The 24,492-nt window shown below is 39.1% G+C and overlaps 1 protein-coding gene across 2 annotated transcripts; it reads left to right on the top strand.

Annotated features, from left to right (window-relative positions):
* The first annotated feature begins 285 nt into the window (after nucleotides 1–285).
* On the top strand, nucleotides 286–24,383 carry CHKA (choline kinase alpha). Of its 2 annotated transcripts, none has more exons than XM_075502417.1 (12): nucleotides 286–938; nucleotides 5,080–5,191; nucleotides 12,567–12,620; nucleotides 16,653–16,766; nucleotides 17,410–17,543; nucleotides 17,821–17,925; nucleotides 18,308–18,366; nucleotides 19,998–20,085; nucleotides 21,029–21,137; nucleotides 21,624–21,730; nucleotides 22,089–22,170; nucleotides 22,967–24,383. In XM_075502417.1, exons 1-12 carry the CDS (start codon nucleotides 604–606, stop codon nucleotides 23,024–23,026), a joined length of 1,359 nt encoding a protein of 452 aa, XP_075358532.1. In that variant the 5' UTR covers nucleotides 286–603; the 3' UTR covers nucleotides 23,027–24,383. The 2 variants fall into 2 exon arrangements, with proteins under 2 accessions (XP_075358532.1, XP_075358533.1); XM_075502418.1 differs by lacking the exon at nucleotides 286–938 and adding an exon at nucleotides 1,377–1,555.
* Nucleotides 24,384–24,492: the final 109 nt, after the last annotated feature.

The following is a 24,492-nucleotide window of genomic DNA, read 5'->3' as shown; positions in this document are numbered from 1 at the left end:
CCGGCGGGAAGGGGAAGCGGGGCCCCAGGGGATCTAACGGGACGGGGGGAGCAGGCAGTCACGTCCGGCGGCCGCACATCCACCGCTGTGGGCACCGGGGGGAGGGGTCATCTTGCACTGCGGCCCCCACCCCGAGCTGCGCGCGCCGGTCACCGGGACAACCGGGGAACGGCCAATCGGCGTGCTCCGTGCCCGCCCCTCGCGCACAGGGGCGGCTGCGACGGCGCGAGCGAGCGCCTCGTGCTCCCTCGCGCACCAATCACTGGGCGCTGCCCCGCAGGGAGAAGGCGCGCGTGCTCCTCACGCTCGCTCGCAACGTCTCCTCCTCCCCGCCCCCACTGCAGGCCGGAGCCGAAAGCCGGGAGCCAATCAGGACAGAAGGGAAAAGCCTGAGGCGAGCGGGCCCGCGTGCCGAGCTGACTATAAAAGAGGGGGCCGGGAACGAGCGCGCGGCTTATTCGCCGCTGGCGCTAACGGCGGGAGGAGGCAAGCGAGGTGAGAGAGTGAAAGCGCGCGAGCTGTCGCGCCCGCCCGCTCTTCGCCCTAACGGCCGCCGCGCCCCCTCCCCGCTGCCGTCGCCCTCTCGCCCGCCCGCCTCACGTTATGAAGACCAAGTTCTGTAACGGCGAGACCGACCCTTCCCCGCTCGGGCTCCTCCTCGGCTGCAGCTCCGGCGGGGGCGGTGTCGTCCTCCCCGCCGCCGGGCAGCCCCCCTCGCCGCTGGCTCACGCCGACCCCGAGGGGAAGGACCCCGTCGCGGCGGGCAGAGGCAGGGGCGCCACGACCCCGCCTTCCACGCTGCTGCTGCCGCCGCCGCCTGAGGAGGAGCCGTCGATCGATCCCCGAACGCGGCGCAAGGCGTATCTATGGTGTAAGGAGTTCCTGCCTGGGGCCTGGCGGGGGCTGCGGGAGGAGCAGCTGCGCATCAACCCCATCAGGTCAGCGTTGAGGAGGTGGGGGTGGTGGTTGGTCCCTGTGGGGAGTGGGTGGGACGGGTTGGTCGCTGGGAGTCCGAGCCGCTTCCTGGCGTAGGGGGTGCGGCAGATGAGGGTCTCCCTCTTTCAGTTCCTTTTTTTTAAAAAAAAAAAAAGCCTTCCTGAATTTGCTTTTCTGGGCGGAGGGGAGCAGGCTCGCTGCCGCGGCGGGAGCCACTGCGTATCCGCCTCCGCATTCGCTTTGGGGCGGCGCGGGCATCTCCCGCTCCGCGCACCGGCGTGGGGGGCTTGTGGCTGGCGGCAGGGCAAGGCCAGCTGGACTCACTGCCGCGGCGCGGGGAGTCTCGCCCGAGGGGAGGTGGAAGGTCCAGGGTTTGTTGCGTCACTCACTCCCCCCCCCCCCCCCCCCCCCCCCCCCCCGGAGTGGGTGGTGGCGCGAGGTGGCTGGTACTGCAGCGCCTCGGCCTTGAGCCGGGTGAGGGGCCCCGGACCTTGACGGTAAAAGTGATGGAGCTGGTAGAAGCCGCTGCACCGAGTACGGAGCTCCCTCCTCTTCATAACGAGAAAAAAGTGCCTTTTTTGGCGTGTCCCTGACTCTTATGAAATTCAGAAGTTAGCAGGTAAATGCGATGTATCGATGATGTGAATCATCTTTTAGCATATATAGTAACAAGTGCTTGTGACTCAGCACGTTGGCAGCAGAAATATGTAAACTGGGGATGTTCTAGAAGCAATATGTAATGTATTTGAGATCCTTGCCTTCTTTGCGGAATTTAATAATCTCTTTTCTTGTATCAGTCCTGTATGCTAGTTAAACTGGTGTTAGTTCATAGTTTCATTTTTACAGACTGCTTGTCTAGTGTCTTAGTGCTTGATCATTCTACCTGATCAAATGTAGAGTCACATACAGTTTCAAAGGATATGGTTGTCAGCTTCTCCGCTTGAGTCCTGAGTTTGCTTTCCTAGTGTTTCTACTTTTGTTGATACATGAAATACTACAGATCTACCTCCAGTTAGCTAAGAGAGCATAAACTGTTGACAAAGCTCTGATATATAAAAGTATAATCAAAACCCATCATGGTTATTTCTAAATGTATTTTAAAAGCTTTATTAAAAATGAACAACTCATTGAAAGCCAGTACAGATAGTATTTGTATTTTTAGATCATTTCTCCTCACTTGACATGATCATAATAAGTTTATGAAGGGAGAGAATTTTTGGAAGACTGATACTGTTCCTAGACAGTAGACTAGTCTGATAATATGTTTGTAATCTGACTTGCTTAATTCTGTTTTCATCCTTATTAGTGTGTACTGCTGACTTTGGTACTTATTTTCTAAAGCCTTAGGTTTTAGCAGTTATTCTTGGCATTTCTTGGAAACTTCCCCTCTGAGACACCACTTCAAAATGGCTTGATGGTTTCCGGATTGGGAGGAAGAGAGGATGGGCTGAAACTTAAGAATGTGTAAAACCATCCTAATTGGCAGTTGCATTTATTTTGGCAAAAGTCTTTTCACCACTTTTATCTATGGAGAATGCAGCATCATATTGGTTTGCTGATTCTAGTTTCACAAAAGTCAAGCACTCAGTGTGCGTTCTCCAGTGTGTCTGTCATATTGCCATTTTGACTGCATTAGTGCAAATCATGTTCAGGAACAGCTGTTAGGTACTTGGTATCATAGGATGAAGGGTTCCAGTCCTTATTGTTTGAGAGCAAAGAAATAGATTTGCATCTGATCAGAATGCAAGTATATAAGCACATCTAACTGCTGTGGCTGTGATTCTAGGGAAAGCTATGGGAAGCTTTGAAAATAGGTGACCCTTTTGGAAGGGCTTACCTTTAAGTAATTTGTAGCAGTAGACTAACTGGTAGCTTTATCTGTAATAAGAGTGAGATAGGCCCTTTTGACTCTTAAACAAGCTGCTGAGTCTACTGGCCTTTCAGGAGAACAATACCTTTTATTAGACTCCTGTATGGATTTCCTTGTTTAGAGGTAACTTTCAAAAACTTAAGTTACCTTAAGTGCCTAAAACTGTAGTGAAATGTCTGTTTAATGGAATTCAGCCTCAGTAAGACACTTCTGTGTGGATGGAGAGGTATGAAAAAAGAAGAGTTTCTGGGCTTTCATGTGCTGTATGCAGGCTGAGCATGTGTTTAAGTAACATAACTGTACAGGATTTTGAGCTCTAGTCTGGTATTTTTTGTAAAGTGAGTTTCAATGTGTTTAGTTCTTCTATTTAAGTATTGGTATTTTCACCAAAGCCTGCATTAGAGGCTTAGAAAAGGTGGCAAATGTTTTTAAAAAAACTGTCTAGCACAGTTTAAATGAAGCCAGAAATATAGTTGGTATAACTAACCAATGTTCTGATTGCATCTGAATAGTCTGGCTTTGCTCTTGGTTTGATAGCCTTTCCATCTGTCTGTTTTTTCTACCTGTTCGCCTGCATGGTTCAAAGTTACTTCATATCTCTTGTCTCTAAACATCCTTTTTTGGATGTCTGCCAAGCCACCTGGTTCTCTTCTGTCTTCTATCTTGAGTGTATTGTGCAGCTGCTGTTTTACACTATTTTCTTGAGATTTGTTTTTTCCTTCTCCATCGTTTACTTAGGATATGTAGGCCAGCCCTTCTTCTCTGTATGATCTCCCAGTAAATACATACAGGTCGCCTACTTCTTGGTAGCCTATTTCTCCAGAAAGTCTTTACTACTTCCCCACTATGTTGTAAGAGAACCCAGAAAAATACTTGAAAAAGCATTGAGAGGAGTGTCAGATTAGGACTAAGCACTGAATTTTAGCCATTGCATTTTGGATCTGCCATGGATTCCTGGAATCAAAGCTCACTGCAAGGTAATATTAAATACTTATGTTTTGGGCGTTATGACAAACTGCATTACTTTGTGAAGGAAATCACGACATGACAGAGATACTACTATTTAAATTCTAGAGTTACAGCAGTAAGTTAGATAGCATGCTACAAGTAAAACTGCTTACTTTTTAAATCTGTGCTAACTCATTGCTTTACTGCTAGCTATTATATTTGGATTGTATCTGGTTTTGAAAGTTCTGTTTTAAATGGTGAGAGAAGTTTTTTCAGTAGAGCTGATTTGCATTTCTGTTTTGCAAGTAAACAGAAGTTTCAGTATTTTTTCCTCTTGTAGTAGAGGAAGAAGTAATAGGGAAAATCTATTGCAGAAGGAAAATTTGAAAACTTCTTAATGAGCTTATTAATAATGAAGAGGATGCAGAAGGACAATGTAGTAAAGAAAATGTGGATTGAGTAGACTGGTGTTCTTAGTGGGCTACTAGAAATCCAGAAACTTAGCTTCTCTAACCTAGTATTTATCTAGACTGATAAACCTGTAGAAAAATTCTGTCACTCTTACTGTTTTACAACAGTGTTCTTCCAGGAAATTATATGAAAAGCCAGCATGCTTGTATAACCCCTGAATGATTGAAGCACAGGACTCGCTAGTTTGTGTCTTACCTGATAAGATTCTGAGGGTGACTTTAGTTTTGACAAATACATGAGCAACTTCTGTATTTTAAAGAACTGCTTTAATTGTAAATTTCAAAATTGAAAATGAGTCCCTAAGAATGATAGCATAAGTGAGACTTTCAACAGTGATGCTGTAGCACAGGTATTCAGGTCAAATCTTTGTAGCTAATCTTTGTAGCTGCCATCCCAGTGATACCAGCTCTTAATTAAAACTTAGTGTTTTATACTTGCTGCGTGGTTTTAAGCTTATTCTGCTGTTGTCTTGCTTGTTTGTGCAACCAAGTATATCTGACAAGACTTCAGCATCGCTTTCTAGAAGTCCTGAAAATAATTAACAGAAGTCTACATCTTACCTTAGTTGCCTGTTGCATTTTAGATCAGTTTTTTCATAGCTTGAGCTTTAATTTGGATCAATAGATCTCGATGGTGAACTATACATTAAGAAGCCTATATATTAAGAAGCATGAAGCTGCCATTTTTTTTATTGAAGCCTTATATGTTATGAGTTATTGGTACTGTTGGAAAATTCTCATGTTAGAGTACATCAGTTAATCATACTAAAAGGGTGATTAGTGTGCCTGTAATTTGTAGACAATGAAATGTATGCTCGTCCAAGTTAGCTGATAAACTTACCTTTCTCTTCATAGAGGTGGCCTCAGCAACATGCTGTTTCAGTGCTCACTACCTGATACCATTGAGACAGTTGCAGATGAACCACGGAAAGTTCTCCTGCGTTTATATGGTGCAATCCTGCAGATGGTGAGTATGTAGGGTGCTTTGGGAGTGGGAGGGCTTCTGTAGCTTAATTGTATTATGTTTGGAGGTCATAATTTGTGGCACACTGCAAGTGTGTGCTGCTTTATCCTTTTGGGAATGTGTGTTAGTGGTAGTGGGGTAGATTGCTAGCTTAAAGCAGTTTTCTTTATAGTTTATTATTGTCTAGAACTTACACTCCTTTCTATACAGATCCTGACTGGCGTGTATCAGCTGAAGGCTCATTTGCTGTCCGTTTGATCAGTAATGTTTTGTTTATGGTGTTAAGTTTGGACTGTGGTGTTTCAGAAAAGTTACTAAAGTTTGCTTCTGTACAGTATGTAGGACTTTGGCATAACTAGCAAGATTGCAAGAGACTAAACTGCTTAATTTTGATCTTGGTAGCACTTAGGAATTTCAGAGATTAAAGTTGAAGGTTTTGTCAAACTTGTACAGTGCTCAAGCATCTTATATCTCATGGGTAATTGTGTTGCTGGAAAATTTGATCTACAGTGTTAGGATGAAAATGAAGCACAAACATCAATACCGTACAGCCATCTCATTCCAAAACATGCTTTCCTAAATGTGTGGTATGCCTTGTAGCTGGCATAGAAGCTTAACCAGATGTTTGTCGAACTCTTCTTATGTTACTTTTCTTTTATTTGGTTAGTAAAATGTTAATAGCATTGACATTTGTCAAGCCTTAAGAGAAGTGGTTGGCAAATCTGTCTCAAATTGTAAGGTTTAAAATCAAGAGTATTTTGTAAAGGTGATCTCTTCTAAAGCTTACAGGCTGTTACCGTAGGACTGTACAGCAGAACTTCTCTTACCCATCTCTGCTACACACTTGATTATATTGTAAATAAATAATCGTAAGTGTTTAACCTTATGAAATATTGCAGCTTCATAAAATTACATTTGGATGTTGACAATTGTTTCTATTTGACTTAGAGGGTCTGGTTTTATTATCTATTAATTTTGTATTTTCCAGTACTCAGTCACATGCTTTGAATAACTGATCCGATATCTGCAGGAGATGGATGTTCCTGAAATTTCAGCCCATTCTTCCTGCTTCTGCTGCCTTGACTAAACTTACTATTAAAAATCTCATTGGATACTGTCACTTAACTGGCTTTATTTTTTATTATACTATGTGAGGTATTAACTTCCCTGTGGTAGCAAACTTTATCAGAAATATCTAAAAGACTTCAGTGGTTTGAAATAGCATGAAATGCTTGGCTACACCACTGTATGTGTGTTGGGAAAGTTAAACTGTTAAACAAGAAAAGTGTGTAGGAGTTCATTAATTCAAGCTTAAGTAGTCTTTCCTTTAGTTCAAGAAAAACCAAAAGCAAAGTGAAGAAAATGGTGGTGAGAAGCTTTGTTTTCGAAATGACTCCTAGGGTTGATGCAAGAATTTTTTTCAGAATTATTAATGACTTTAATGTAATGCTGAATTAATATGTAGAAGACTTGCACAGGAATATGGGCTGTAAAACTGCTGTAGTGGTAGAACTTCTGTTGCCCAGGAGCTGTGAAGAAATGTGACCTTTCCCTTACATTTCAAAGAAAAAGTAAAGTAGACTGTAGAATTTGGTTGCCCTCCTCTTCCCTCAGGGTTTTTTAACTTGCCTTTTCTATGCTCCTATCCACTGAAGAAATCAAAATAAAATTTTTGGCTCTAAAATCAGAACTAATTCGGTTTGAAAATTGAAAGTGTGTTCATAACTTTCTAACCTTTCTACTCTTGGTGTTGAAGGATCTTTTGAGATGTCTAACTTCCTTTATTTCCGTAGTGGCAGTGAAATGACTGCTCTTGTTGGTGCAGTTCACTAAAGGTTAAGTAAGCAGAGAAAGTCCCAAGGTAAAACTTTAAGATTGCATTGAGGTTCACAATTTTGTCGACAAACATTTGTCTCTTCCAGCCCTTCTACCTTAAATGCAAGTTAAAATATAAGCAAACTGTTTTACTGGGGTATTTTGAAAACCTCACTTAGGATTCTTACGAATTTCTGGGTGGCATAAGCAGAATCTTATGACAAGCCTGTTAAGAGGGAGTAATATGATATTTTTTAGTAATGTTGCTTAAGTTTAAAGCCCTAGAGAGATTAAGGGACACTGCTTAAGTAAGTTGAGTTTTGAGACCTTATGCTAAAATCATGACTTAATTCTCAATGACTTAATTGTAACTGCCACTGGGTATTAGTAGTTACCACTTGTTTGTTTGAGCCTTTGTAGCATGTTTTAACTCTTGCCCATTTTACTTTCTGTTGAAATTGGAGCACAAAACAGTGATAATGTCAGCTCTTATTCCTTTACTGTAAATACTATAGATCTATAGTAATCTGCACCAAATTGTTGTATGTAGAGAAGACAAGTTTAAATTTTGAATAGAAGTGAAAAATATATGCCTGATACTAACTTAAGAATGAATGATACTGGCACCATAATTCTTTGAGCCACCTTTTAAAGCAACCTTTTTTTGCAGTTTGAAAATAGCCCCAGTTTGCTTATTATGAATCTTGGAAGACACAAATGTCAGTACATGAAACTCATCCAATACAAAACCATGCCAGTTGGCTAAAGCTGCCACACAGGGAAGGCTTTGTGCCTTCCTCTGTCATAGCTGATATGTTTAAGCCAATTTTTTGTGTGCATGACTGTTTTGGGGGGAGTTGGGGGGAGATGAACTGAGCTGGCTTGGCCATTATTATAAATGGTCGCACTGGCATGGATGTTTAAAAATCAAGGACTTCTCTTGAGTATATCCTTGAGCAGAACTTTAAGACAAGTATTTGTGCTTGTGACAGGTTAAAGTACTAACCACATTAAAACTCAAATGTTTGAGGCACAATGCAGATATGTTCTACATTGAAAAAAGGGAAATATCTTACTCTGCTTCACTTATTCTTGCTCCAACTTAGTTGCTAAATTTGAAGGGGAACATTGAAAATAAAACTTCCTCATGACAAAATGCCTTTAACTGTTGGCTATATCAGTGTTAAAACAACTGAAACAAAAGGTTCTCCAACAATATGCCATTTAATGTCCAGACTTTAAGATTGGATTTCATATGCAGATCACAATAGTGTTTCTACTTAAATTCAGAACAACCAAAACTTCCCACATCTTAGAAATCCTGATAGGATTTCAATGTAAGATAGCATCAACAAAAAAAGAAGCTCAAATTAAGGTGAATTTCTTTGAAGTTCACCTATCAAAAGGTACCTTGGGGATTGATTTGTATTTTTACACATGTCAAAAGAACCTTGAACTCTGATTTACTGGGGCTCTGTTACCTTGCAACAGCTGAAACAAAATCCTGTATGTAAATGAGGAAAAACAAACCAGTATACCTAATGTTCCTCTCTGGTCTTTCAATTTCTATGTGAGCAGATGCAAAATAAGTATAAATGGTTGCCACAGTTCTGTGGTAAATCTTCTTCCATACCTGCCTTGCTGCCTTTTATTTTTTTGTAACTAAGTAAAATGCAGACTGCTGTGTAACTGTAATTATCGACGTCTTCTGTGGTTGTTGGTGTCCATGTCTGTTTGTAGCATGGAGTAAACTACAAATCCCTGGCACTGGCAGACGGCTTGAAAGAAACCAAGCACCTCTTACGGGGATATATTTGTGTTGGGTGGAGTTAAGGGTATTCTGGGGGTAATGTACCACTTTAGTTGTATATGCATGTGTTCTCTGCTGCAGGCTTGCCCATGCGATCGTGCCTAGAGCACTCTGGTTTCCAGGTGACAGACACGATTCACGGTATAGTATGAGATCTCTGAAGTTGGAGCATTCTCTACGGCTTTCATTTTCTTTAGTACTGGATTTCATTGTTTAAAAATAAGGCTTAAGTAGCACCAGCTACTGTCTGTGCATCTGAATGTTTACAGCAATAACAAAATACTAAAGTACTGCCCCTTCCTTTCCTCTGCTCCCTCATAAGAGAATGGTAACTTGAAATGAAGAGGATTAGAGATGTCTCTGTGGCTTTTGTAGGGCTTGAACTGGGAATTATTCTTCACATGCTAGATTCTAGGACTTCAGCAAATTATTATCAGTTCCTTCAGGTCTGGCAGGGATCAGTGATCAACAGCAGATTCTTAGAAGCAGAAATAGTTATTGCTGAATCTAAAACTGTTTGTGTTCCCATATCCTGAATTTCAAATCTGTCTTCCAACAGCTTCTAGAATTACGAAAAGTTTCCCCTGCATGGGTTGCCTCTAACCTCTCAGGCAGTTCCTTGTAATGTTGTAATTCCTTGGGATTTGAATTCCTAGGGATTTGTCTAAATCGAAGTACTGCAGTATTTTGAAGTCTTGAAAACTATTAAAGCTGAGTAAACTCAGAAAAATAGAGTTATAATGTAAGATTTAAACTTGTGGGCAGAGCTAAGGGTTATTTCAGAAAAAAGTTGCAAGTTCCTCCTATACAGAATTCTCCTGCCAAACATCACTTGGGATTTTTGATACAGAGCTCATATTCCAGCTACAAGAGAAATAAATTTGGGGCATTAGGGAGAAAATGATGGAGAACTCAGTTTTCTGTGTCAAACTGCCAGATGTATAAACACTGTCTGGTCATCTTCTGATCACAGATCAGATAATGTGCAGTGTCTCCCATTCTAGGACTTTCATCTGTACCTGAAGCTTCCTGCCTTAAAATCAATTTACACAATCACAAAGTAGACTCTATAACAGCTTCTGTTGTCTCTGTGCATATAGCTATCCTCCCTTACTAAAACTGTAGTGAGCTTTTTTTATCTGCTTTGAGAATAAACCTTCCCACAATAAAAGAAGCACTGAACAAATATTTAAAGAAATCTTAAAGATGTAGAACACGTATCCATGAGTTATAGGAGGAAATATTCTTATTTTAAAGTGTTCCCTCTCCAGAATTTCCACTTATTTGGAAAAAAGTTCACTGAAATCGCAATTCATGATGTGCATACTTTAAGCAAGTGTTGCTGTACAAGTATATATTTCTTAGAATCATCACCAACCTGAAGAACCAGCTGTCCCAAACACCACTCCATTCTTAATTCTCACACAAGAAATATAAGATACAATACGGTTGGACTCAATGATCTTAAAGGTCTTTTCCAACGTAAATGATTCTATGATTCTATGATTTCTAGTTAATACTTCTGTATATAGAGAGTGATTAAAAACCTCCAGCAGTTATTCAATCATTCTCTTATTTGGGTAATTAAAATCTCCTCATTGCCATTGAAATGAATAGCTCCTAGAATTGGGCATAAGTTGGAGTGAGCTATTAGAGTTTATGGAAAAACTGAAGTTTTGATTGGTTTTAGCCAAGAACATGAGCTAAATATGTAGATCAAATACGTCATGGTATGAGATGATTCACTTTGAACCACTGTTCTCATAGGTGATTGTGCAGTCAGAAAACAATCAAATCCTACCACTTCAATGTCTGTTAAACTCTTAGAGTTACACTCTTAAACTTCTGTTATATAAAATTGCATCCTGCTTACTTCAATCTTCTTGACCACATGTACTAGAAACTTTCTGAATTCTAGGCTGAGTACATGGCCACTTGTGAAGACTGATCCTCTCCAAGCTCCCATTCATATTTGCAAGTTATTCACAAATTACTTTGTATTCATTCTCCTCCTGGACACTAATGCTCCATGCTGAGGGAACAGAAAAGAGGAAGGGATGCTGCAGAAGTCTCCTTTTCTGATGACTCTGTAGTACCTATCCCTAACTGTCTCTTTCTAATGGCACAGTAGATGCCATTAGGCTATCTCCAACACTAATTTGAGGTGGACTTTTAGAACTGGCTAGCTCTTTATACAGTGACTTTTGGAAAGTGGATGCCAGTTCAGGTTCTAGGGAAAAGCCTAATCTGCTTACCTTCTGATGAACTGAACCATTCTGAGAGCACCATTAATCAGGAAAGACTCCTGGATGGTGAGTAACTTTCTGACTGTTCAAGAAAAATCTGTAAGATGCAAGAGTGGTATTGATGTAGGACATGCTTGTTCAGAGAAGCCCTTTGTAAATGACTTTAATACTATTGAGTAGTTAAGCATTTAGCTTTAGTGAATATGTTTTGACTGCATTAATTTCCTTGAAAGGAATATAAACTAATAGTAGCTTTCATATTGTCTTGTTTTAAGCTTATTATCCTAGTGGAATGGGAAGTACTTGCTGAAAGACCATCGATTCATGTTAACTATACTTCTTCTATAGCTTCTGAAATACTGTAACTGCATATAGCTTGTGTAAACCATTAGCTTGTTGTATTGTACTTAAGGCAGCTGGTGTTGCTTAACTGTATTCCATTAAGTTCATATTTCCACCCTTGTTTTGGATATGTTAGAGCTTTGGAACAGAAAGGTAGGCACATGGTTCTATGAATCAAATGTTTTTGTTCAGAAGGTGAAGATGCAGGCTACCTTTATGGGCCTTTAAAGCTAGTCTGGTTTAAACAGTCAACAGTGGAATTGCAACATAAATAGCAGCCACAAACTGTCGCTAATTCTAAGCAAATACTTGTTTTCTCTTCTCCTTACCTTCAAACCCTTTAAAGGATAAGGGTTTTATTATATCTTGAATTTTAAATATGCAGCTCTATTAAAAGCATGTGCCATTGAGGGTTCTGTTGCTGAAGGCATGGTTTGATACTCTGAAACTGCTTTATAATGACTGTTAACAATCCTAGCACAATACATTATGCATGGAATTTGTTAAAGTTTTGCTAGTATACTGCAGTTCGTACTGAGACATCTTTAGCTTACATGGACAGTTCATTTGAAGAAAAATCTTGGATTTGCACAGCCGGTGGTACATTGTATGTATAGCCTAGACAGCATACTGTAAGTAAGAAAATTCTAGTCACAAGACATTTGGAAAATAAGGTAATAGAAAAAAGCAAGTGCTTTGCAAGCTTCATAACATGCCTCTTCTAATAGTCCTAAGGCTTTTATGCAATCTCTGTAATGCATCTCTTAAGTGCTTTAGCTGCAAGAAGAATATCATCCCAGGTGTCATGCAGAGGGACTTAATTTTCTCTTAATTAAAAATGTTCCTCTAAGCTTATGATACATAGAAATCTTGTTTTGAAATACTGGGAAGCAATAAAAACATACCTGAAAGTCATCTCTCAGGCTATTCACAGGAGTGGCTTGGTCTCAGTGGCACATCCTTTTGAAAGATTTTGGAGTTGTTGAAATAGCATGGTGGGTAGAGGTCAGATGGATACTAGTGTGCTGTAGCTGTCACAGATCAAGACAGTGTTGAGACATCTAGTTAATTGTAGCTGGCACTTCTACTCCCTTTGTTCTGGTGGTTGCAGGTTAATCATGTTAAATTTCATCTTCTCATTGTGTTTGCTTTTTCTTATTCATAGAGGTCCTGTAATAAAGGAGAGTCTGTACAGTCTCAGAAGGAAAATGACTTGCAAGTGAGTAATTAATTTGCTTATTTCACAGAATTTTATTGATGATAGAGAAATGTGGTATCCTGCTTGTTCTAAACCAGTAGTTACTCCACCTGTTCTCTGGGCTGTGTTTCTAAAAATGTAAACAGCAATGAAGAAAAGAAATCTATTTGCTCATAGAAGTAACATCATAATGTGAGTGTCTGTACATAGTTTGGAAAGATTTAAGCATTCCACATTAACAAGAAATGCCCCCCCCAGTTCTACCCTAAGTGGTTTCTTACCATTTCTAACATGTATCAGTACTGCTATTTCTAATACTAGGCTCTTCTTTAGTAGAGGAAGATCAGTACTCTGCTTTACCTAATCCCTATTTTATAATACATTGATGAACTCTTCTGATGAAAGTACATGGAGCTGGAGAGAGCTTCCTCTTGAACATGAAGTGTTTCTGATTAGCATTGTGCTTGGATCATCTGTGTTCTGCAGACTTTAAGGTTCTTGCATTTGGAACCATTTCTGCTCATGCAGCATAATGTTTATATGAGTGTAATTTTTCATGAAGTCATCTGAACAGAATTTGATAATTTAGATTTCTACCCTGGCAGTATTTTTTTTTTTTTCAGTAAGGGATAACATTGTAGCATGTTAGCCAGATGCTTTGCTTGTTATGTGCTATCATTTTTCAGCTCTGTAATGGTTTTGGCAGTGATTAGGGAGAAGTACATTTTACTCATTTGATAAGTGCTGCTTTTCTCCCCTTTTCTGCCTTCTGGGAATGCCATCTGAAACAGTTCAAGCATTTGTTTGGTTTTTTTTTTTCCTAGTGAGTTTAGACTGGTTTTAAAATTTTTGTTGTTGAATGACTGCTTTTGAGGTTTTGTTGAACTTTCAGTTAAGTTTACTGGAACAGCTTCAATCAGTTGAACCAAGACTGAACTGAAAAATGTACTGGTTTGATTCCTCAGTTTTCTTCAGAGATGAAAAATGGAGGTGGCTTGATTTCTCCCCCGCCCTAATCCAGGAAAAGTTCCTAAAGTTATAAAAAAACAAAAATCCAAACAAGCCCCACCCTGGTGCCAGCAGCTCATAGAAGTTTTGCAGTACAGGAAGCAAGGCTTTGAACTTCAGAACTGTCTTTGTTGCCTGAAAATAGTGATTTTATGCTGGTAGGTTATTGTTTTCTGCTTTTAATCTCATGGTGCTGGAACTTCAGTATTGGATCAGTGTACTCAAGAATTCCTGTCAGGATGGATTTGTTAATGTTCTTGCATCTAGGTAAAAATTGCAGGTAGGTTTGATCAGAGAAGTTAATGTCATCCTTTGGAGAGAAGAAAAACCTCTGGGTAATCCCAAAATGATCTGGATCCCTAGCAAAAGCATTGTAGCTGTTCTGAGCTGGCTAGTGTTTGACAACTGTGACTAGAGATGGGATAGTCTTCTGTCAGCTGATAAGGTCTTTTAACAGGGATTATCTATGTTTTACCTTGATTTTGCTATAGTTGGGGGTAATTTTCCTCAAAATACTAGTATTTCATGTATTTTGTAGTGAGCTTTTTGTTGAAGCAAGAATAAAGCAGAAGTTTCAGTTCCAACCGAAGTATAGAATGGCTTTTAATTTCTCCTTGCCTGAACGGGATTTGTGTACTGGAAAAGTCTTGTAAAGAGTGTTTATAATTCTTAGGTTTGAAATGCAACATTCAGCTCTAAGTATTCATTTGAAAGTGTGAGTGGTCGAATCTTCTCCAGAAGCTTGTTTTAAATACAAGTGCTTATGCTTACATCTGTTTGAAATGGATTAAAATTGAGAGCTTCAGAGCTTAAAACAGGTTGTTGTCTTGGCAGTATAAGTATATTGCAAAGTATTTGAAGGCATTGAGATACATAATTTACTTAATTACAATGCTTGATCCTTTAAAAAAATCATCAGGTGAACATTTAACTGAAGAGTTAGATACCTAGATTTGTTCAGTGTCCATATGAGGTATGCTATAGAATTTTCTAATGTCCTTTAGTAGTTTATTTCTACACCTATACTTGACAGTAGTGTATAGAGTGGAGACTTGGTAAAAGGTCCATCGGGTATTATGAAGGAGAAGCCTTTGTGCCTGAGATACATAGATGGTATTATTCTAGAGTTCTCATTGGACTTGTTCTCAAGTTACTATTCTCTTCCACTAGAGGAAGTTCTTTTGGTGCTCTAAACTTTTTTGTCTTTTAAGAGTTGGGCACCAGAGCATTCAAACTTGAATATTCTTATACTGCTGCTTTTAGATAATATTTGCCTGTACTTTTTAATCTTGAAGCAGATCTTTTGTGGAGCGATGCAGCCATCCTTGTTAAAACTGCTGACACAAGTTTACAAACTTGCAATCATGTAGTTGTGCATTATCTGAAGGTTCTAAATTTTTAAGTATGTCTTAAAGGACTAGGGCTATGCAGACATGTGGCAGAAGTAACCCAGAAGTGCACTGTTGAGTAATTGGAAATGTCACTATTTCTAGTTGTCACTTCTGATGCATTAAGAGACATCTTAATGAAGAACATTTCTTTGGCACTTCCTGTTATCCAGGTATCATGAGTTGGTTTTTCAGTAAGATGTGAAAACAAGAAACTGACGTCTTAATGGGAACAGCCAAAAGGATTGCTGTAATCAGACTTAAAACACCCTGGTGCTGTACCAGGTACAAATTCAATATCGGCTAATAATGGAGTAGACATTCAGTAACCTGTATCTAATCTGCTTTTTGGTGCTTGGCATTAGGCTTCAGAACTGAACTGAAAAGTTCAGTTCTGTGATGGTGAGGGCATGTGAAATAATTAAAAGTACATATTTTTTGTGCATTAGTTCTGCTTCAAGGAGTTGAGATGGAAAAACAGTGGAGACTTGGATGCAATACATTCATATGCAAATTGTCTTAAACTCTCAATTGATATTCTTGATGACTCTTTTACTTTTTATTGACGTTAATGCTTCAGAACATAGTTACAAGAATCTTTCCTACACTTCGATATGAAATGATAGGATTTCTTGAAGGCTGTGTAGTCAAAAATATCTGAGCGCTTTCTTAATTTTGTGCTCTTAATTCTTATGCTTTTCAGTGTCATGGGTCAGACTTTGAGATGAATTGCTCAAAAGTAGGCAGAGGCTTAGTAGACCTCTAGGATTTGGGTTGGATTCTGGTTAACATAATTGCTCAAGTAGTGATTTATACTGTGGCTTCTGTGTTTACTTACAACTAATCTTACCCATCAAGAAAGCTATACTTCAATGATTTTAACTGTATTTTGGAGGCATATTTCATATTTCTATTAATTTTTAAACATTCATATTAAAAAGCTGTCTGCTTGTGATTGTTATGAACTGAATTTATTGATGTAAGGAAAACCTTGAAGAAAAGTTACTGAAACTTGAGGTATGTTTGGAGGTAGAAAAGGAAGAATGTTTATTCACACACGTGTTCCTTAGCAGGAGTTTAAATTATTCTCTCTCTTTATAAAAAACAAAAGGGGGGGTAGACCTAAAATGTGCTTAACAGAAACAAATCCTAAGTCATTCTTCTAAATGAAAAACTGGTTAGTTCAGTTGTTCACTTCATTCACTTGCATAGTTAAAATGTCCTTATGTGAGGCAGTGTTCCAAAGTGTGTTAAAATAGCCAAGGATAATATTTATAGTTCCTGTGCTGTGCTTCAGTAGGATAAACTCCTTCAGGAAATGAATTTGCAGAGTTCCCACAGGTTAGGGAGGAAAGGGTGTTTTGGTTTTTGCTTAGTTTTCCTTTGACCTGGCCCACCAACATTACCTGTTAAATAATACCGATTTTTCTTCCCAGCTTTAAACTTGAAATCAAAAATATTTGTATTGCTCCTATGCTAACTATGACTTGTTATTAGTCAAGAAACTTTGGTTAGTATGTTTGGTTAGTTATGTTGAGTCTTCTTTTTAAAGCTAACCCTAAAATTTCTCACTTTGTAGCAGTTTAGCTATTATGTATGCACTCTTAAGTTCATTTCTGTGCAAGCACCAACTAATGCTTTAATTTTTTTTTTGTAGGGGGCAGAAGCCATGGTTCTGGAAAGTGTTATGTTTGCCATTCTTGCAGAGAGAGCTCTTGGCCCAAAGCTGTATGGAATCTTTCCACAGGGGCGACTGGAGGAATTCATTCCTGTAAGTCCTGTTCATGATTAGTTAGTGGGCTTCTGGTAGCTGTTTTAATTGATCATGACAGGAAGGTCTCTGGACTGCCCAGAAAAGCAGGGATGTGGGAATGGAATACTTGGCAGCCTGTAGTAATTGTTAGCTGTAATTTGATACAGTTACAGTGGCTGTTGGGAGCCCAATTATAGCTCTTGCCAGGGAGAGATACCTAAAAACTCTTCAGCTGTAGCTAATAAATGAAGATAAAAAGACTAATAAATGAGACTAATAAATGAAGATAAAGAGCCTGTTAGATACCAAACATAGCATTGGAAGCTATGGAGTAACACTTTCCTTTAACAGCAACAAGAGCAGACGCTTTTGATGTTCTTAAATATTTATACTCAGTCTGCTCTGAAAGTATTCTTAGTGTGAGATGTGATATTCCCCAGGTCTTGATCTAGAAGAGAATTGACTTAAGTCATAAGTAAGCTAGGTTGGCTACCTTGACTTTTCCAAAGACAGCAATTTTGTAAGTTCGTTTGGGATGAAAAAAGTGTATGGCTTGTGTACTATGCTAGTATTTTATACTATACTATATAGACACTAATGCTAGTAATTAATCACACTTTTGTAATCAACTGCATTTTAAGAATACTATATTTTATTACAGAGCAGGAAACTAAGTACTGAAGAGCTAAGCTTACCTGACATATCTGCTGAAATAGCTGAGAAGATGGCTAGATTTCATGGCATGAAAATGCCATTTAATAAAGAACCTAAGTGGCTTTTTGGAACAATGGAAAAGTAAGTTATGCAATACTTTGAAGTATGGAAAAAAGGTGACCTGTTGTAATTTTGATAAGCACATCATTATTCCTGAATGCCTGAGAGCACAAGCTCTCACTGTACCCAGAAACTGTTTCATAGGTACTTGAGGAACTTAAATTACCTTGAAGAATAGTAACATGTTCTTTAACTTTTTTCTAAAATTTCTTGATTTTAGTTTAAATGGTATCTTAGTATGGGAAGACTAATATACTTACTGTCACAAATGCTGTACTATTGTCTCTATTTTTAACAGATATCTAAATCAGGTGCTGAGGATTAAATTTACCAGAGAATCCAGAACTAGAAAACTGAACAAACTCCTCAGTTACAATCTCCCCCAGGAAATGAAAAATCTAAGGTAGGCTTGTTTTGTCTACCACTGTCTTCCAATTTGCACAGTTTTAGTATGAATTTGTATACTTGCTGAAACACATTATACATTGTAATACCCTATATTCATTTTACTTTACAAGTTGGGGATTGGTTTTGGTTCTGTAACCAACTTGAGTCTCATATGACTACAAATTGATATATGATCAGTTGCTGATCTGACTTGCTGATCAGCGAAGTCCAACTTCATTGTCCTGATCCTGGGCTCCTAAATGAGAAAATAGGGTCTTGCTAGAAATGAATAGGACTTCAAATTCTTACAACAAAATCCATTTTTTACGTGGTTTACTTGGAAATGGAACTGAACTTAGTGATCTGTTACTTAAAAGATCCTATTTGCTGTTTTCTAGAGCTATGCTTGAAGCTACTTCATCACCAGTTGTATTTTGCCACAATGACTGTCAAGAAGGTAAGCTGCTAATATTTCATAACTTTGTTCAGTGATGCAGTATTAAGCCACGCATTTTCTGGTCACTTGTTTGCTTTCTGAGAGGTAGTCACATTATTGATGTACTGCCCTGGCAGCTGACCTGAAACAGCAGCCTGTGCACTCCCAGTGTGCAACAGTTGCAAAGCTAAGTGCATTGGCTTCAGCAACCCTTCTGGCTAATTAAGAGGACATCTAGTATCATAACTGGATTAAGCCAAGCATGTACACATGCTGTGTTAGTACAGGTCAGTTGTTGGAGCCTTGGGTCTTTTCTGTTAAGACTGTACCTTTCTTAGCTGTCTGCAATATACATGATCAGGGTAGGATATACTTTAGTCCTTTTAAAAGAAAGATAGTGAATAGTGAAAATGGAGACTAGGGTAGTTTGACTCAGCAGTTCTCAGCTCGTACTGGTGAGAAACATTAGGAAAACCTTATCCACCTTTCTTTAGTGCTCTGCCTCTGGGAGTCATGGAGGGAATAACATTTTTCTGAGCCAGTTCTCTGAAGAGATGAAAAGAGGGTGGGGCTGAAGGTGTTGGGTATGCTGTGTTTGTGCTCCCTGTCACCTGTACAGTGGGTAAGCTGGGCTGAGCTGGAAGGATGCTATACTAGGACCATATGCAGGGCTGGTTTGTTCTCAAGAGTCCTAGCCTTATTAGCTAAGACTGAGGAATTGGCCTGGAAGAGGATTGCCCTGGAGGATAGGCACATAAGGATAAGCAGCATGAGGGGGAAAAGCCACTGATCTGAGGTCTGAAGAGCTAGCTCAATAGTGGTGGTGTTTGAGGTCTCATTGCTGGTGTTGCAAGGTGCAGTACTGGAGCAATAGGAGCATGATAGGGCTGGGGCAAGCTTTGGAACCTAAATTTCCAGGGTGGGGTGCAGGTGAAATACCGTGCTTGTTCTATTGGTGCATGGGTATGGCATAGAGAACGGATGTACCTGTGGAGAGGGGACAACCTATTGCAGAAATTGAAATTACTCTAAATGTATTTATTACTTGGCACTTGACAGAGGCAGACTTGATGTCTTTCAGATGAATTATAGTGACAAAGTGAATTGAAAGACAGATAAAGCAATCTCCCTGTTACAAAGGAAAAGGCTGAGCTTTTCTATAGGTACTGGTTGTGCCACATATTAGAATAGCAAAGTGATCAGTCTGTGGCTTTCAGGCTGCTGAAAAGCAATTCCTGTCCCAAGTGTTGTGTGGTCAATGATAGGGCTATGCAGGTATGAGAGATGCTGTGTAATTTAGATCTCCAGCTGTGAAAGAAACAATTCAGCAAGGGATGCTATGGCTGACAGTGTCACCTGAGTTAGCTGCAAGCTAACTACTGGAGAAGCAGGACCCTTGGGAGAACAAATCTACCTGTGCCTGTACAGAATAAAACTTTCTTGCTTTCAGCTTTACAAGGTTTGTAGTATATATCTCAACTTTCAATGAGCTGGTATACAGCCAGTGCAACTTGGCTTTTCCTGTCATTCTTCTGTGCAGATGTAAGGGATAACTGGGATTATCTGAACAGTGTTTCTTAAGATAGAGTATTGCTTTTCTGTAATTTTCCTGGGACTTTATTGAATATGCTGTATTATTTTAAAACTTTCAGGTAATGTCTTGCTTCTGGAAGGCAGAGAGAATTCAGAAAACCAAAAGCTGATGCTCATTGACTTTGAATACAGCAGCTATAATTACCGGTAAATCACTTTATTTTCTGTTCAGCAGGAAGGTGTATTAGTTTCTACATGCTACAGTGAGAGCAAGTGCTGTGCTGCTGATTATGTGTCTATTCTATTGAATTGTGTTCTGCTCTATTAGTGGTGGACAGCAAATACAACTAGTCAAAACAGCTCTGGTCCCGATAGTGTTGAGTATAGACATATAGCAGAGTTAAAGTTGTTGAGCTCCTTGGTTGTCCAGACTAGAGGGCTTGTTTATGCACAAATGACTTCTTGCTTGCATGTCAAAATTTTTTTCTAGTGGGGAGATGAGGAGAATGGTAGATTGTGTGCGTACATATGTATGTAGGGCAGGTTTGCTTTTGCATTTTTTTTTCTTCAGTCCTTTCAAATGGCTTTCTCATCTGTGCAGGTGAGAGTAATCCTAGGTTTTTCATCACATGGTTACACAGTGCTTTCTGTTCTTAACTCAGTCATCTAGTACATGTGTTTAAGGATGATCTAAATGTGTGGAGTCCTTGGGATTATTAAACATTAGCACAGCTGGAACATAATAGAACCCTGAATTCCAATAATGTAAAAGTGGGGTATGTTAAATACTTTGAGTATGACCTCTTTGTCTGCAATAATGCTAACATTAGAGATTGCATCTGACTTAGTGCTGGGATGTAGTGCATACTCAAGTATTTTAACTGTCTCCATTGGTATAAAACTTGGTAGCCAAGTCTAGTATTTTCACGTAGCTGGTAGCTTTCGTTCTTAAGTGCCCATCTTTACTAATTGATTTTAATAACTTGCAAAAAAGTTGTATTCTAGTCATCAATTCTCTACCTCCTTTAGCAAAACTGCAGTAAGTTCTAAGTAGCCTTGTGCTTTTAAAGTTGATTTTAGGTTTGCTTAAGCAAAACCAGATTGCTAGTATGCAAATATTGAGGTACTCAGCCTTTATCTCCTTTTTCAGAGGATTTGACATTGGAAATCACTTCTGTGAATGGATGTATGATTACACGTATGAGAAGTACCCATTCTTCAAAGCTAGTGTTCTTAAATATCCTTCAAAGAAGCAACAGGTAGGCACACAAGACATAATCAATAAAATGCCAGTGTCTGCAGTCTTCAAATCTTAACTTTGTTTTCCAGTTCTGTTTTGGACTTACTCTGTCCCAAGACCTTTCCTCCATGACTTCCTCAAATATAACACTTTCTGTAATCCTGACTACCTTTGCTTTAAAAATCATAGAGACTTCATAATAGCTATTTAGGATAGAATATTTACTATGTGCTATGTAGCTATCCACCACAAAAAGTCTAGTAGTTGGAGCACAGCTGCGAAATTAGTTGGCAGTAGCAAAATGTCTGTTGTCCTAATACTGTGGCTTTTCTTAAACCAGACTTCCAAGCAATTAGTAGAACCACCGTTAATCTTAGTTAACTCCAGCACTGTTGATGTTGTAATTTATTTTTTCCAAACTTATTAAAAGGCCTGCCTAGTTCTGAAAGAAGCAAATACATCTTGAGACGAAGAGTTGTAACTCTGTTGTTTACTTGCCTTCCAGCTTCATTTTATTTCCAGTTACCTGTCTGCGTTCCATGATGGCTTTGAAAATCTGAGCAATGAAGAGAGGTGCAAACTAGAAGAAGAAGTGTTGATAGAAGTTAATAGGTAACTTATCTTTCACAACTGTATCTTGAAGCTTCCACTGTGATACCTATACTTGTATACCTCACTGGGTGGAGAAACTTCAGCCAAGAGAGATTCTAAGATAGATACCACATTCTATTTATATGTGGTAAAGGAAAAATCTGTCCATTGTAACCTTTAGATATGTGGTATATGCTATATTAGTGGAGTAAACAAAATACTACTCCATGGGGAAGCTAATGGAATTAATTTTATAATGTCATATTTGAAGGAAAGGTGTGGACATTCCCAAACTAGGGAATACTATTCTAACAGGATATTGAAATAAGGTGTTGTGCCTTAGCTGGGTATTTCAATAAACATAGCCTTGTAATTTCAGGTTTGCCCTTGCATCACACTTCTTCTGGGGTCTGTGGTCTATTATACAAGCGAAGATCTCATCCATTGAGTTTGGTTACCTGGTAAGTTATTTAGTTGTAGTTTCATGTAACTAAAAATGTATACTCTAAGTAACCTGTGGTACATTATCAGAAAGTAAATGAAATGGCCTCTTAGAGCAACTAATATCTTCTAAGTGGAGTAAAACTTTTTTAAAATCAATTTGTTGCTAGTTTGTGCTCTTTCCTTATAAATATGAAGAACATCTAAGATGGTAAAAACTTCAGAAATTCTTCACATTGTTACGTAGAGAGACTGTAGCCTTGTGTGTCAGGCCTTGCAGTGGGATGATGCCTTGCAAGTGAAGTATTCTTCTGCAATAAGAGATCCCATGCAAGAGGGAAGCTAGCATGCAGTAAGTGTGAATTTGGAAACTGAGTAGTCAAAGTGCACTGAGTATCAACATTGTGCAACAATATCAATGCCAGGTAGCTTCTTGTACTTGAGAATCTGGATCAGTCTAACTCTTGATGCATGTTAAGTGTACTGTACAGTGATACAACTTGCAGGTACACTGAATATCCTGCAGGAAGTGTTGCAGAAGCTGTCCCTTTTAGTGAAATCCTGACCTTTTTAGTTCCTGTTTATTCTGACATGCTGGCAGCAGCTAATAGTGTTAGAGTTGAAATAAGATTGGAGGAAACTTTAAGAGGCCAGAACACCTCTGGAGAGATTCTTTCCCAAATAGAGCTAATTAATGCATTGAGATGATGGATCAGGAAGTTAACACAGTTAAATACCTTCATTACACTTCCCCATCCCAATAAGAACTCGGCTGCGCTTACTGTATTGAGTACTAAATGTCCCTTATTTCTCCAGGAATATGCGTTATCCAGATTTGATGCATACTTTGATCAGAAGAGGAAGCTGAAGGTGTGAAGGTGGGAGGAGTGGCCTGTTGGTTACTGTACGAAGAGGGCAGCTGGACAGAACTTACACTGTGCTTAGGCTACTGTATCTCTAACGAAGATGTCACTGAATTCCAGTTCCTTGGAACACAGGTGTACAGTACTGAAGACTGTATAAAAATTACTTGTTTACAGTTTCATAAATACTTGGAATGAGATTGGGAGGCAAAAGTAAAATACAACAGTGCAATATCTTTAAATCTTTTTGATCTAGATGGTATTTTACATTATGGGAGAAGCTTACAGTTAAGTGTCAATACCACATGCATCAGAGCAAACAGTGTTACTGTGAGTACGTTTTCTAGGGGGGGTGTTGGCATTATGGTTTATGTTGTAAGCGGAACAGTTGTTAAAGATGATTCATTGTAGACACTGCCTCTTAATGAGAAGGAAAAGCAAAGGAGACAACTCTTGAACTGTGAAGTAGGCTTAAAATCTTACTGTGATGTTAGGTTCAACATGCCCCATGAACACTATCTTCAAAGCTGCTGATCTGTTACACCACTTTAACCATAAAGAAACTAAACATATTGAAGTGGTATGCTTTAAAGTGTTACCTACATATACACGAATGTTTCTTTTAAGCTGGTATGCCTGTGAAGTATAAACGAACTTTGAACTGGACATTCTGAAGGAGTTTGTCTTGAACTGTTCATTCCATGTCCTTCAAGGACATGCTTTAGCCCAGCCTGGTTGTCTATTAAAATGCTGTGTCCTGCACAGGGGGTTCTGTGGGCTGGCAGCACTGGGAAGAGTGCCTTGAATTGCTCTAGCAACTCCCCAGATAACTGGATTGGCATTGACAATACTTGTAACTGGAGCCCATCTCTCTTGTGTTGCCACAGTATATGGCTGTAAGAAATAGTAGAGCCAAAGACTGCGGAGAACACTTCAGGAAATTGCTATTCTGCCCATCCAATGCTTACATGGCTTGGGAGGTGCTTTTCTTGCACCTTCAATTTTATCCTGTTCCAGCAATCCAGTAAAGTGGAGCATCTTGTGGGGAACAATAACTTGTATATTGAAACTTGAGTATAATCTGTGTACATGTCATCTAAAGATTTCTTTAGATTTTTGGGAGCTTGTTTATTTTGAATGTTATTTGTTTGTGCTTTCTAACACCATATTATAAATAATAAACTTCTAAGTCTACCCTTTTTCACTTGTATAGCAAATACTGTTTCAAGCAGCTGAAAAAATGTGCAGCATTTCATGTACTGTATAGCATAACTTGTAAAAGCTGTCATTTTATTCTCTAGTATAGAGAATCATTTTTCCATACACTCAATTACTAATACTTTATAATAAATGTAAAGCACTTAAAAACATCATAGTTGATATTCTTAAGTCTTCGTTATCTCTGCAGGATAAAATAGATGCCTTAATCTATGCTGGAAGTACTTTCTTGCTTACCTTCAAAGGCAGACTAATTTAAGC

This window comes from Mycteria americana, chromosome 5, assembly GCF_035582795.1.
Source record: "Mycteria americana isolate JAX WOST 10 ecotype Jacksonville Zoo and Gardens chromosome 5, USCA_MyAme_1.0, whole genome shotgun sequence".
Lineage (NCBI taxonomy): Eukaryota > Metazoa > Chordata > Aves > Ciconiiformes > Ciconiidae > Mycteria > Mycteria americana.
The sequence above is the reverse complement of the archived record's forward strand: the minus strand, read 5'-3'. Positions and strand labels throughout refer to the sequence as shown.

Coding starts and splice junctions, on each gene's coding strand:
- CHKA (XM_075502417.1), top strand. CDS start 604: ATGAAGACCAAGTTCTGTAACGGCGAGACCGACCCTTCCCCGCTCGGG. Junction 17,544..17,820: donor CTTTTTGGAACAATGGAAAA/GTAAGTTATGCA, acceptor TATTTTTAACAG/ATATCTAAATCAGGTGCTGA. Junction 18,367..19,997: donor CCACAATGACTGTCAAGAAG/GTAAGCTGCTAA, acceptor TAAAACTTTCAG/GTAATGTCTTGCTTCTGGAA.